General features: G+C 36.3%; 1 protein-coding gene across 4 annotated transcripts in view; it reads left to right on the forward strand.

Moving 5' to 3' along the window:
- EPC1 (enhancer of polycomb homolog 1) overlaps positions 1 to 13,950 on the forward strand; it is a 97,466-nt gene that overhangs the window by 79,675 nt on the left and 3,841 nt on the right. For 2 of the 4 annotated variants that reach the window (XM_019973130.2, XM_019973127.2), the window contains exons 5-13: positions 119 to 267; positions 1,385 to 1,544; positions 2,501 to 2,677; positions 2,758 to 2,847; positions 2,930 to 3,078; positions 4,778 to 5,130; positions 12,532 to 12,650; positions 12,731 to 12,817; positions 13,805 to 13,946. In XM_019973130.2, the coding sequence (XP_019828689.2) occupies positions 119 to 267; positions 1,385 to 1,544; positions 2,501 to 2,677; positions 2,758 to 2,847; positions 2,930 to 3,078; positions 4,778 to 5,130; positions 12,532 to 12,650; positions 12,731 to 12,817; positions 13,805 to 13,946 (1,426 nt within the window). Of the gene's footprint in view, positions 1 to 118; positions 268 to 1,384; positions 1,545 to 2,500; positions 2,678 to 2,757; positions 2,848 to 2,929; positions 3,079 to 4,777; positions 5,131 to 12,531; positions 12,651 to 12,698; positions 12,818 to 13,804; positions 13,947 to 13,950 lie in introns of those variants that run through there. The other 2 variants (XM_019973129.2, XM_070800907.1) reach the window with 2 other exon arrangements.

Consider the following 13,950-nt stretch of genomic DNA (forward strand, 5'->3'; position numbering starts at 1 on the left):
TCCCTTTCAGTGTCTTTAAATTCTAATCTCACCTTTCAAATATATATATACTCTTATATGTCACCAGCTATACTCAGAAATGCTTACTGACATTAAACAAGCAAATTCATACTTGCAGAATCGCAAAAATGATGAAGCCTCTTATGAAAAAATGCTTAAGCTGCGTCGAGACCTAAGCCGGGCTGTTACTATTCTAGAGATGATAAAAAGAAGAGAAAAGAGTAAAAGAGAGCTATTGCACTTAACACTGGAAATTATGGAAAAGAGGTAAAGTATGTTTTAATAGCATGAGAAGCACAGCACCATTAGAATTTTGTGTAGAGGTCATTTATTTCCTAAGAAGTTTTCTGTAACTCCAGAAATACATTCTTTTAATAATAGTTAGAGACTGCTGAAATATGTGGTGTTGATGTACTTTCTGTAATTTTACATGCCTTCCTCTCTCTAGTTTCACTTTTAAAGTGACTGGGTTCAGTAAAACTGTTATGCAGGATACTTCCATTTCAAAATCATTTTCTTTTAGACTTGAGTTAGTGCAGAGCCATGAGGAAGAGAACATTTGTCACTTCTAAAGTTTTTATTTTGTTTACTAAATGATACTGAATTTTTTTTTAACACATGCTGAGATTTTTTAACAGGAAAGTATAAAACAGGGATGGGGGAAAGGCCCGTATTCTTAATACCTAGATAATCCTTCAGTGTGGCTTCCCCGGTGGCTCAGCAGTAAAGAATCCACCTGCAGTGCAGGAGACGCGGGTTTGACCCCTGGGTTGGGAAGATCATGTGAAGGAGGGCATGGCATTCTACTCCAGAATTGTTGCCTGAAAAATCCCATGGACAGAGGAGCCTGGCAGGCTACAGTTCATGGAGTTGCAAAAGAGTTAGACACGACTAAGCGACGAAATACACACACACAATCCTTCAGCAGAAGCATGGTGAAAACTTCAGGCTACACTCCCCTGTTTCCAGGTCCCTATTCCCAAAGGAAATAACTATTCAATTTCTTATGATTCATTTCAGAAAAATTAGTTTTATGGCACAGGCAACTCAAATTAGCAGAAAGTTCCTCAGTACCATTTCAGGCATGAATTTCAACATCTCCACCAAATCTGCCACCAAAATTGCTATGTTAAAATTAAATCCCCCTCTCCCCCACCATGGTTATCTATTAATGGTGGCATGATAAAGCCATAAGCCAAAAAGTAAAAGAAGCAATAGGAATTATGTAATCTTTACTTTTAATAAACATTCATCAGGTAGTTTACCTGTAATCTTACCTTAAGTTTCATCAGGGTTTATAGTTAATATCTGAGTTAGTTATTAGTTGTCATGACGGTAAGTGCTTACAAGAACTAACTCTATAAACCTTTTCATACCATTTCAGGTATAATTTGGGTGACTACAGTGGGGAGATCATGTCTGAGGTCATGGCTCAGAGGCAGCCAGTGAAGCCCACATACACCATCCCCCTCATCCCCATCGCCAACAGCAGTCAGTTCAAACACCAGGAGGCGATGGACGTGAAGGAATTTAAAGTTAATAAGGTGATCAGAATGTTTGTGATTTTTATCATTAGAATCAGAGTAAAAAGAAATTTGTTTATAAACCCTACCATGAAAGCCAGCTTTTGATTTAAGACTGGCCTATAGCAGTAGAAATTGTAAAGAGAGATACCTTATAGTTTCATTAACTTTTCTTTAAAAACCATAATGCCATAAACTTCATAAAGCTTGATATAAATACTTAGCATATTTACACAAACATACTCGCCATGATCTGTTTCTTCCTACCAAATACCACTTTTGCCTCTGATCTTCCTTGCCTGTTGCCTCCACCTCAAATTCATATCTCTCCTCACCTCTGCCCTCACCTGCCATGTGTATTTCTAATGTGTAACTGTATTCATCACTCTTGCCTATGTATTTTATCCCTGAGTTGTTTCCCGCTTTAGTGCTTTCATATCTTTATCCTCTAAAACTGCTCACCATTTGCTTTCATTGTAGAGCTAGCAAGTCTTTACTACTCTTTATTTTTTTAATACCTCAGTACTATGGATTTGTTTTCACTATGTTAACAGTTATCTGAAGTTTGCTTTGTGTATATGTTTTCATTATTACTTCCCCCAGTATTGATTTGTTAATTCTTTAGGATGAAGACTAACTAAAAGTTCCTTTTAAAAAATTCCTAGAATTTTTGTAGAAAGTTAAGAAAAAGATATAGAAGCCAGCAGTAAATACTAATTGTAGTTAAAGGATTTCAGGAGAACTTCTCTTCTTTTACTTTAATAGAAACAAAGTATTTTATGATCATGTTTAGGTTGTAGGAACATATTCATGTTTTCACAGAGAACGACCTCTAAGACTTACATTAGAAAATGACAAAACGTAAGAGTCTTGTATCTCCTATGAGTCCATGTTAGCAGTAAACTTATTTTAAAACTTCCCCCAAACTTTGAGTTTGTTGACCATGATTTCTGGTGTTTAATTCATGACTATTGCAGCAAGATAAGGCCGATCTTATCCGACCTAAACGTAAATATGAAAAGAAGCCCAAAGTCTTACCTTCGTCTGCTGCTGCTGCTCCTCAACAGGCCAGCCCCACCACGCTGCCGGTCTTCAACGCTAAAGACCTGAACCAGTATGACTTCCCCAGCTCAGATGAAGAGCCTCTCTCCCAGGTGAGTGCAAGGATTTTCTGTAAACGAGATGAGGAACATAGGAAGGCACACAATCTGATGCACTTACCTTTTATTTAAAGGTTCTGTCTGGCTCTTCAGAAGCTGAGGAAGAGAATGATCCCGATGGCCCTTTTGCTTTCCGAAGGAAGGCAGGCTGTCAGTACTACGCTGTAAGTGTGGATTGTCTTTGTAAATAACAAACGGTTTACCTTTAGTTGACAAAAAATAACAATTTGGATTCTTCTTTTTAAGCCTCACTTAGACCAAACTGGCAACTGGCCTTGGACTAGTCCTAGCGACGGAGGAATAGGGGATGTGCGATACCGATACTGCCTGACCACCCTGACTGTGCCCCAGCGGTGCATCGGATTTGCACGAAGACGGGTTGGGCGCGGTGGAAGGTGAGGCATCTCTGCTCCTAGCAGAGGGATGTCTTAGATGTGGGTGATGGAAAGTTTAGAATGAGGTGATCCTTCCAAAGAGCTCATTTCTTCCCACCTGCTCTTCTTAACTGGTTTTTTGTGTTTTTTTGACTAAGATACTTTGCCACTTTGTTACCTGTTACATAACAGTAGCTTTTAATGCATAACTAGTGGTTCCCTAATGGATCTGTTTTTCTTCTCAAAATTGAAAACCTCAGATATCTGTCCTCAGAGGTAGATGAAAACAAGTGTACATCATGATTACATAAATTCTATGACATTAAAAAATGTCATGTCTGACTCTTTGTGACCCCATGGACTATACAGTCCATGGAATTCTCCAGGCCAGAAAAACTGGAGTGGGTAACCTTTCCCTTCTCTAGGGGATCTTCTCAACCCAGGGATCAAACCCTGGTCTCCCGCATTACAGGCGGATTCTTTACCAGCTGAGCCACAAGGGAAGCCCAAGAATAGTGGAGTGGGTAGCCTATCCCTTCTCCAGCAGGTCTTCCCAACCCAGGGATCGAATCGGGGTCTCCTGCATTGCAGGTGGATTCTTTACCAACTGAGCTATCAGGGAATCCCATATGACATTAAAGAAATTACCCAAAATTATTTTAGGCATTCTGGGAGATACTGAGAAAAAGGATTAAATAGGCTAAGAAATGTCATATAACTAGTACACTGGGTTAACTCATCAGAGGAAAGGCTCCTGGCTCCATGCAGGACCTGATCTTGACCTCAGCTTGTCAGGACACCTGCCTTTGTCTAGACCTGATGGAGCCCTTGATGCTCTGGAGGTCTTTAGGTGAGAAGTTGTGTGGCGAGGGGAGGGATTGCCAAACACATGAAAGCAAAGGAAAAGAAAGACTCGTGTTGTATTAGTGAAAAAAAATTAAAAGGCAAAACAGATCAAGCTGCCTTCAGGAAGAAACCTAAGGGTCTAATTTACAGTAAATTAATGACTTATACACATTTCTTTCATTTTTTATCTTAATTGCAGTTGTTATCACTTCATGTTAGTTTAGAATTATCCAGTTAAGACACATTTTATTGAGTGCTTTTTCAACCTCATCATTAGTAGTGAAAGTTCTCTATGTTGGCTGTATTTTATTCTATACTAGCATTAGTTAGTGTTAGCAGATGGATTCATTTATAAAGTTTATATAAATAAAGTAAAAATAAATCCTCTCGAGTGGTGACTTCAAATATTTTGTGTGTAAGAAATTTTAATAGTGTAAAATATCCAAAGATCACATACTTTTTTTGTTTTTCTCCTACCTCTTCCCTCAAAAAAATTTTTTTTTGCTTAAGAAACAGATACATTAGCAATGCTTCATAAATGTTTTGGTGCTTTGTAATGGAAGTGAAAGATCAAATTCTCTTGTATGGTGACAGTAACATATTGTTAGAAGGCTTTCTGTTGTAAGTTGGACAGCTTACTTTATTCTTCAAGGTGGAGTACTTTCTTCTCTATTCGAACCATTAAAAAGTGAAAGAACCTTAACAGAAATTGAGAGTTTAGCCTACGGAGCCAAATACTGAAATAATCAAATTTATAGCTTTTAAATATTCAGTAGGAGATGGCTTTGGGGGACTTGGGGAGGGAAGAGAAAAAAACTCTTGTGTAAATTCTGAATAGCTGTTCTACATACATTTTCTGACTGATTTTTATCAGGGTCTTACTGGACAGAGCGCACTCAGACTACGACAGCGTGTTTCGCCATCTGGATCTGGACATGCTTTCCTCACCACAACATTCTCCAGTCAATCAGTCTGCCAATACCTCAGAAACAAATACCTCGGACAAATCTTTCTCTAAAGACCTCAGTCAGATACTCGTCAATATCAAATCATGTAGATGGCGGCATTTTAGGCCTCGGACACCATCCCTACATGACAGTGACAATGATGAGCTCTCCTGTCGAAAACTGTATAGGAGTATAAATCGAACAGGCACAGCACAACCCGGGACCCAGACATGCAGTACCTCTACGCAAAGCAAAAGCAGCAGTGGTTCAGCACACTTTGGTACGTTTATTCGTTTTGATGTGCGTTTCTGTAGAAGCCTCGGGTTCATCAGTTTTGGGAATATGTGGTCTGTTATTCTTACAGCTAAAAGTCCCCTTCTCTTAAAATATATTTTTTTAAAATCTAGGTTTAAGAATTTATTTGAATCCCGATTGTGCATGTGTCTTCATTTAAACATTTCTGCACACCCAAGAATTTTAGTGCTGTTTATAATGTATGGCATTTGTTTCCTGTTGCACTTTGTGAACCACCAAGAGTCAGCTATTAAATTTTCAAATAATATGGAAAGAAAATGGACCGTAAATTGATAGTGGATACTTCTCTGGGCTTTTACTAGACTGCTTTGAAGTAAGCCAGCAACTTGATAGATAGGCACTCTTTCTCTGTTGACACAGTAATTCAGAATAATTTATAAGAGGGACACTAACTTTAAGGACATTTAAGGACTTAGGACATCTAAGTTTAAGGATTATTCTAATAATTTGGAAACATTTCAGGTAATATGTACTTTAGCATTATGCCTACACTGTGAAATGGGTCTAATATAAATGTCATCTACTTAAAATATTCCCCAAATTTTAGTTTTCTATTTTAAAGCGAATGCCAGTTGTTTGAGGCATGTAGATGATAGAATTCACTGTTAAAGTTGTTATTGCAGATATTTATAAAGATAATTTAAATATAGATTTTGAAAGGGCTATAAAGATAATTTAATCTGTCCCCCTAATTATCTGGTAAGGCTACAGTTAAACCTAAGAAACATGAAAATGTGCCTCATTACCTTCAGAAAAGGTTCCATAAATTAATATTCTTTGTGATTAGAAATAAAATACTTCTATGAAAGGGAAGTCTTTCAGCTCATAAGAAATATAAACCCATTTCAGAAATCAAGTAGAAGATAATCTAAATAATTCTGAGGCCTACCTAACAGATTACTTACAATCCCATTAATTTTGGAGTCTATATCATGAAGATTCAGTTTCTCTCTGCTTTTATAGTCTTAAAAGTCAAAAGGATTTTTCAGCATGAAGGTCTTATATGGTGTGAGTGTAGAGATTTTAATAGTATAAACTTATGCTTCCCTGATAAAGATTAAGTTGCTTAAAATTCTTTGGGACTAGATGTAGAAAACTGGCTTGTTGGACCAATTTCTTATCTTCTCCACTTCTTTAAGTTGTATAACTATCCTAAGGATCTTATATGATCTTTTCACATAAATTGTTTTGCTATACTACTTAAATGAGCATTGATAGTGTAACACTTACTTGATTTATGTTTGCCAATGAATGTTAAAAGATGAACATGGACCAGTAGTATTACTGAAAATTTAGCTGAAAAAATCTTTAATAAGTGTGTAATTTTCTTTTCCATTATTTCCTTCCCCCTATATATGTGATCAGATTAAATGGGTGGGTTTATCATTTGTTTTCTCTTGCACTTAATTCTCAGTTTTCCCATAAATTTCCTAGATCTTTCTGTATACTTACAGAATTGCTTTAGGGTAACACTTTATTCTTTCATGTTTGTGAATATTCCAGAAACCTAAAGCTTTTCGCTGTTAAGTATATAACAGTGAACTCATGTCATGTGTACCTTTAACTTCATTGAATTCCCCTGGAGAAAAAAAACCTTTATTTAGCAGTTCAGCTGTTACAGAGGATTCTAAGTACAGTTGAACTAGAAGCGTGAGCCACTCTGGCAGTGAGGGAAGTGAGTCTGTTACGGCTCCTTCTGCAGCGTCAGTGCCTGCATTGCTACCTCACCCTCTGTTAAGATCTCATCTCGTTTGATGTAGTTTTAAAGTAGTTTTTTTTTTTCATTTGTCATAGCCCCTAAATGCAAACATAACTACTCTGTCTGGAATTCAGCCACAGAAACTCTGATCTAGTCTGATGCCAGAGGAAAAACTGGCTGTGTTGGACTTACTGAAAGAAGGAGATGGACTCATCATGTTACTTGCTAAAGGAATTTTTTTAGGCTTAATATTTACCACACTGACTTTAGACCTTACCCAGTCATTATGTGACATACGAGTCATCTGATACACTTGCCTGCTATTTTAAGCCAAATACGTGGGTATCAATTTAGCCACTTTTTATTATTCTATCATTGTTTTAAATATTAATATTTATATGTGTGCTGTGACAGAGTAATGCCCTCTGGACTGATTACCCCTTTTCTAAATAATCCTCTAGAAGTGCCTCTTCTCACTTGCAAATAGGAACTGCATGATGGCATCTGAAGCCCATCGTTCTCAGCACAGGGCGTGCGCTCCAGCACACAGCTTCTGTAGGCAAGCGTCAGAGTCTTTTGCTTGCTTCCCGGTCCTCACCACTTTGCATAGCTGTGCAGCCAGATGGGTAGTCAGGTGCTAGAGTGCTTGGTCTTCTGAATACGGTACAGCAGGGTGACACCATGTTAGAACTTCTAGGACTAGATTTTAGTACTTAAGGATAAATGGTGTATTTTAAATAATCTTTAGTAAAAAATGTGATTTAGACAATTTTCAAGAATATTTTTCTAATATTTTCATCTACAAAAATGTCTTTGAGGAATTTGCTGGCAGTCCAGTGATTAGGACTTCACACTTTCTCACTGCCAAGGTTCAGTCCCTGGCCAGAGCACTAAGATCCCACAAGCCATGAGGTGCAGACAAAAGAAAAAAAAAAGTCTTTGAAAACTTACTGTTGGTTGCATGACTGTTCATTTGCATGTGTTTGAAGGTATAACGGATTCAGATTAATACCTTTCTTCATAATTAGGAAGGACTCTAATTCAGAAAGACTGAAAATAGAAAAGTGATTTTTAAACCACCATTATATATTCATGATTTGAATTCCTATTTCTCAGTGAAATTTTATCAGCATTTTAAGTCATTTTTCTAAACTCCCGTATCTGCAGGATAGATTTATTTTCGTAAGTCAATGGGAAATTTGTAGCTAGATTGATAGTTTCTAAGTCTCCATATCTGTAGCTTACTCAGCAGCACAGTTTACTTCTATTTGTAGCATTAAAAAAATTTTTTTAGATTTCCATTGGAGTATAGTTGATTTACAGTGTTGGTTAGTTTCTGCTGTACAGCAAACTGAATGTTATACATATATTAATACAGTTATCCACTCTTTTTTAGATTCTTTTCCCATATAGGTCATTATGGAGTGTTGAGGAGAGTTTTCTGTGCTGTGCAGTAGTAGGCCTTATTAGTTAGCATAAAATTTTAATCTTATTGTAGGACAGTAACTAGATTTGAACACTGAATGTTTTCATTGCTAGATTTTTTAAGTTTGTAGAACCTTATCCTTATCCAAATATGTTTCAAAACTCAGAATTACTTGCTCAGCAGAGTCTAGGGTGGTGCCCATAGTAAAATACATTAGTAGTCCTACAGTTGTGTAGTGAAGTGCGAGAATAGTCACACTCAGTGGCAGGTTTGACCACAAAGAATCCCGTGTTCAAGATGTTTGCAGCCAGATGAATTCAGGTTTGGTTGTAGTTTGTTATCAAATGAATTACAACAAATTTTTGTTTTCAGATTGGGTATTTTAGATAACTGATAAGTGCCTGTGACCTCCATACTATCAATTCAAGCTTACTGATTAAGGGGTCAGTCATATTGTAATACTGTGTGGAGTCATTTCAGATGTTTATTTCTTTAAAGTGACCTCTCTTTTTTGCATTAAAATAATTTTCTGCTTTATATTGCTCAAAGAAATTTCTAATTGATGAGTATCTTTTAAAATAGATGTTTGGGTTTATTTGTTTGTTTTTAAAACACAGTGTATATTCTGGTAACCTAGAATCCCATCACCTCAGACTGAATTTTCAAATTTTGAAATTGTTTCATTTTTGAAATTGTCACTCTCCCCATACCTCCCCCGATTATTCCATTGATCTGCTCTAGCTATAGGAATGTGACTTAAAGACCAGCAGCCTGAACACCAGACTGTTCCAGGGCTGGTATACCTGGCACATGATAGTTCTTTGCATAAGAAGTGGATTCATGAAGTTTTAGATTATTTTATCTAAATTCCTACCCTGAGAAAATTGTTAGAACCTACCCAAACAGTGGTGGTTTCTGGGCTCTGCAAGCATGATGCACACTGTTGCTACATAAAACGTCTGATTGTTTTTTGTAAATGATATTAAATCCAAAACAAACTTTTGTCTATTTCTTTCTATATTTAAAATCTCATTGGTTTCGGGGTAGTTTAGCAGTTTCCACTACTAAAATCCTTGTGATCTCAGATGAAAGTTTCTTCATCTTTATTATGAGGTTATAGAGGAAATCACCAAGAAACCCTCCTGATCTAACATTCTTTGGTTCTGTGAAATGATTCTGATTCTAGGTTTGGTGATCTGTTCACCAGACCAGCTTGTCCCTCTTCATGTGAATTGTAAACTTGACTACCACACCATATCTAGAGGTAGACATACAACCTAAAACCTTTCAATAGAGATTTAGGGAAATATGGTCATTTTGGTTTATTTTCACTTAGAATTTGGTTAGGCTTTGAATTATAATGGCATCCAAGGTCATCTTAGTTTCCTGTGTAAGGAACAGTGTGAAACCCAGTTCAGCTTTTATTTGCCCAGTTATTACCTGACCTTTGTCCAAGCTTTCCTTACTCATTCATACAGCCTTTTGGATTGGAATTGTTATTTTTCAGAAGAAATCTAAAACCCTTTAGCATGTTATGTCTTGAAAAGGACTTTAATGATCACCTAATTTAGTACTTGTATATTTTAGATAAACATACTGAGCTCCAGAAGATTAAGTAATTTCCTTAGGTGTACTCAGCTAATTATGATAGAGCTGAGAATGAAAGAAAAATCAGGATCTCTTGGCCCCTAGACCCATGTTTTTTACTACCATCACTTCTGGCGTATATGTTACTCTGCATTTCTTCTAGAATGTATCAGACTGTCCAGGGAAATTTTTATAACTACACTCTGGAGTATAGAGATATGTAAGAAATAGCTAACATAGGGATCTAAAATCACAGTGAGTGTTAGTGATCTAAAGTGTTGGTTGCATTTTTTTTAATTTCTAGATCTGTATTAGGAAGTTAACAGTTGTTTAAAAAATGAAATTCACAAAACCCTCAGAGACTGAGGACTAAAACGTTGATTTAAATAGGGTAAAATATTTGGAACCTTTATTGAAATTGATTTTAACTCAGTATTGCTGATTTTAACTCAATATTGCTAATTTTAAGTCACAAACACCAGTAAAGTTCTGCAAAAGAATATTTTCATTCATATAAATGGAGTTCTAAACACAGATCTATTCTACAGTGAATGCTAAATTATTGTTTTTTAGGTGTGTAATGACGTGACCTTCCAGTTATGGTCTTTTTTTTTTTTTTGCAAGTTTATTAAGCATCTCCTACCAGGAAATTCAAGATTTAGGCAACTCACTCAAGCTTAGGAAATTAAAGTAGAAGTTGCAAAAACATATTAGCAATACTTAAATTGTCTTTTTGGCATTAAGCAGTTTCTTTTTATGAAATTTTTTAAGCATAAAGATAAATATTATGTTAATTATAATCTGTTTCAAGGCAGCCTTATTTAAAAAAAATTTTTTTTAAGTTCTGATTTAACTTCTGTTATATGGAAATGGTCATTTTGACAGAAACTTGCTTTTATGTCACTATTTATGGATTATCCTTTTATCAATTAAAAAATGTATTTGTCAATAAAAAAAGAATTTTTCCTGCAGAGTTCAGATGTGAGGATTACCAACATAGTAGGAAGAAAAACAGGGCTTCCGTAGTGGCTCAGTTGTGAAGAATCCACCTGCCAATCAGGAGATAATGGATTCAGTGTCTGGGCCGGGAAGATCCCCTAGATAAGGAAATGGCAACCCACTCCAGTATTCTTGCCTGGGAAATCCTGTGGACACAGGAGCCTGGGGACACAGTCCATGGGGTCGCAAAAGAATCGAGTATGACTGACTAAATAACAAGGAGAAGAAACTCATCAAAGGACGTATATCAACTAAACAGATTTGTAACACCAAAAATAGGAAAATGAATGGTAGAGTTTTTCCAACAAATGATTTTTTGCCTTTGTAACCCAGGAAATTAGTTCAGCTCAAGTATAAAAAAAGTCTGTGTAAGTACTAGCAACTTCAGAGGTTTTCTGAAATATTATGTCACAATTTTCTGATTTGTTTAAAATATGGTAGAATTTCTACCTAACTTCTAGCTAAGTATTTTCTAGTTGTCCTAGGCAGAAACTCTGCCCCAGAGGATAAAGATTCTCATGAGTTATAAGTGAAAATTGCAAAATTTGATGATGTAATATTCTAAATAAATTATCAAGACATCTTTAAAGATGACAAATTAGTTGACAGCATTTTGAAGACATTAAACCTTAGATTGAGGGAATGTGCATGGTTTATAGATTCCCTAGTGACTGAGGATGCATGCTAACCCTTTTTTTTCTGTTCTGAAATAATTCTTACCCAAACACCACAGGCTTCTTAAAGAAGCCTTAAAGTCAGATGTTGTGATTGTATGTACATTTTTTTTCTTTTTTTTTTTTTAATTGGCAAAAAAAAAAAAGAAAAAGGTTTTCCTTTTTAAAAACTGCACACACTTTTTGGGGGGGTAATAAATGAACATTTTTTTGTTTGTTTTTTTTAGAACTGAGCTCTCCATAGACAAACATAAGTAGCATAACACAGTGTCTTTCCTCAGACATCATTCTGTACAGTAAGCCAACATAAACAACTCCGTTCTTATTGACTGGATTTTTTCCAGGTGGGTTAATTGGGTGGGGAAAATTAATTAACCTTTGGAGCCTCTTTTCTTCCTGTTAAACTTAAAGGATGGGTTCTTTAAAAAAAAAAAAAAAAGGTAATAAACCAACAACCTTATATTTCATATGGAGGAAATGTTTGTAATGACTAAAATTCAGAACTATGTAGATCAGCTAGTATTTCTGCACAGAACTGCTGGAGATCATCTGAATGGATTAGGACAGTAGTATGAATAAATAAAGACACCAGATGGTAATTATTGGATCTCTTCTTAAGCTCAGTGCAAAGCTGAATTTCCAACATGTGGTTGAGAAAAGCTGGTATTACCTTTTACACTGTCTAGCACAAGTGTCGCAGCTTACCAAAAAAATAATGGTTTCAAAGCTTGGGAAGTGAGCACTTCTCTTTGGTATGTGCAACTCAAAGTTTCACTTTATTTCTCTTTAAACTCAAGCCACTCTTGTCAAGCGTGGTTATAAAAATGCTGAAATTCTCATTCAGAAGTGATCTTTAACAGGATGCTCAAATGCTTTGATTTTGCGCAAATTTTTTTAAATGCTTAAATTTGTTTTCATATATTGTAAGTTGCGTGTGATAGCTGTGCCTTTCTATAAAGTGTTGTCTCGTTTTATGTTCAGCATTTACAGCCGAACAATACCAGCAACATCAACAGCAGCTGGCACTCATGCAGAAACAGCAGCTTGCACAAATTCAGCAACAGCAAGCAACTAGTAATTCCTCCACCACCATGCCACAGGTGAGGGATTTGTCTGTCTTATGATTATCCCTCATTGTTTCCCACCAGAGTTCATCTCTAATTACCAACTGTTGTCATAGAACCTTGCATCTAACCAGCAGAAAAGTGGCTTTCGCCTGAATCCACATCATAGCCACTCTATACAGGGTTTAGAAAGAACATTACAGGTGAGTATAGAAGCTGTCACCCTCTGCTTCCTACTGTAAAAAAGTAAAACCTAAAAGCGCAGTCAAATGAGATGGAGACCCTGTCTTCAAGCCTGATCTTGTAGTCTGTGAATGTACCTCTTTAACTTACAGCCCCACCCAGCTCATTATCTGGAGAACTTTTAATTCTTCTTACAATGTATTAAAAATTACATTAAAATAACTTATTTTACTATTAAAAGAAATCACTTTTGAACCTAAAGCATGATAAATATTGGCCATTTAAGCACATTTATAGAACTTAACGGAAGGCTGAGATTTGTGTCTCTAGACATCTGAGAGGAAAATGTCATTTAAAAAATTCAAGGGGCTTCTTAATCTCTAGGCTGAGTTAGGATGTGATCGATGTTTTGTTCCTTCTGTTCTAAAGGGGTAGTTCTGTTACTGTCCCTTGGCTGCCTTTGGTTGTGTATGTATGTATGTAAGTTTGGTGAAGGAAATTTTGCCTATGCACTTACTCATTATATGAATTTATTCATGCATTGATTGATTGCAAATCACTGAAATGTTTTACTAGTGTGTTTCTTGTCTAACACTTTGTGTTGGAGGTTTACCATTTCCACATTTTAAAGGTTTATTTTGGTAATTCCATGTTATATATTGTCACATAAGATCAAAATCCATAATCCTTGGGACTTCCCTGACAGTCCAGTGGTTAAGACTCCACCTTCCAATGCAGGGAGTGTTGGTTCAGTCCCTGGGAACTAAGGTCCAAAATGCGATGTACAGCAAAAAAGAATTTATTTTTTAAATTTATAATCCTCGGGTTACAAGATGCTGTTGCTGAACATTAATCAAAGTTATGACTGTCGAGAAGAAATGGAGATATTTCAGTGGTTTGCCACTTTGGTTTGTGTGCAGACTGATTTTGGCATATAGCTGTGTAGCTTTAATAATCGTTGGAAACTAAGTGGTGCTGATTAGCTCTGCTCTTGTTTTCCTTTGTAGGGTTTTGTGTCCAAGACTTTGGATTCTGCTAGTGCTCAATTTGCTGCTTCTGCTTTGGTGACATCGGAACAACTGATGGGATTCAAGATGAAGGAGGATGTGGTGCTTGGAATTGGGGTGAACGGCGTCCTTCCAGCCTCAGGTAG

This window comes from Bos indicus, chromosome 13 (assembly GCF_029378745.1).
Source record: "Bos indicus isolate NIAB-ARS_2022 breed Sahiwal x Tharparkar chromosome 13, NIAB-ARS_B.indTharparkar_mat_pri_1.0, whole genome shotgun sequence".
Lineage (NCBI taxonomy): Eukaryota > Metazoa > Chordata > Mammalia > Artiodactyla > Bovidae > Bos > Bos indicus.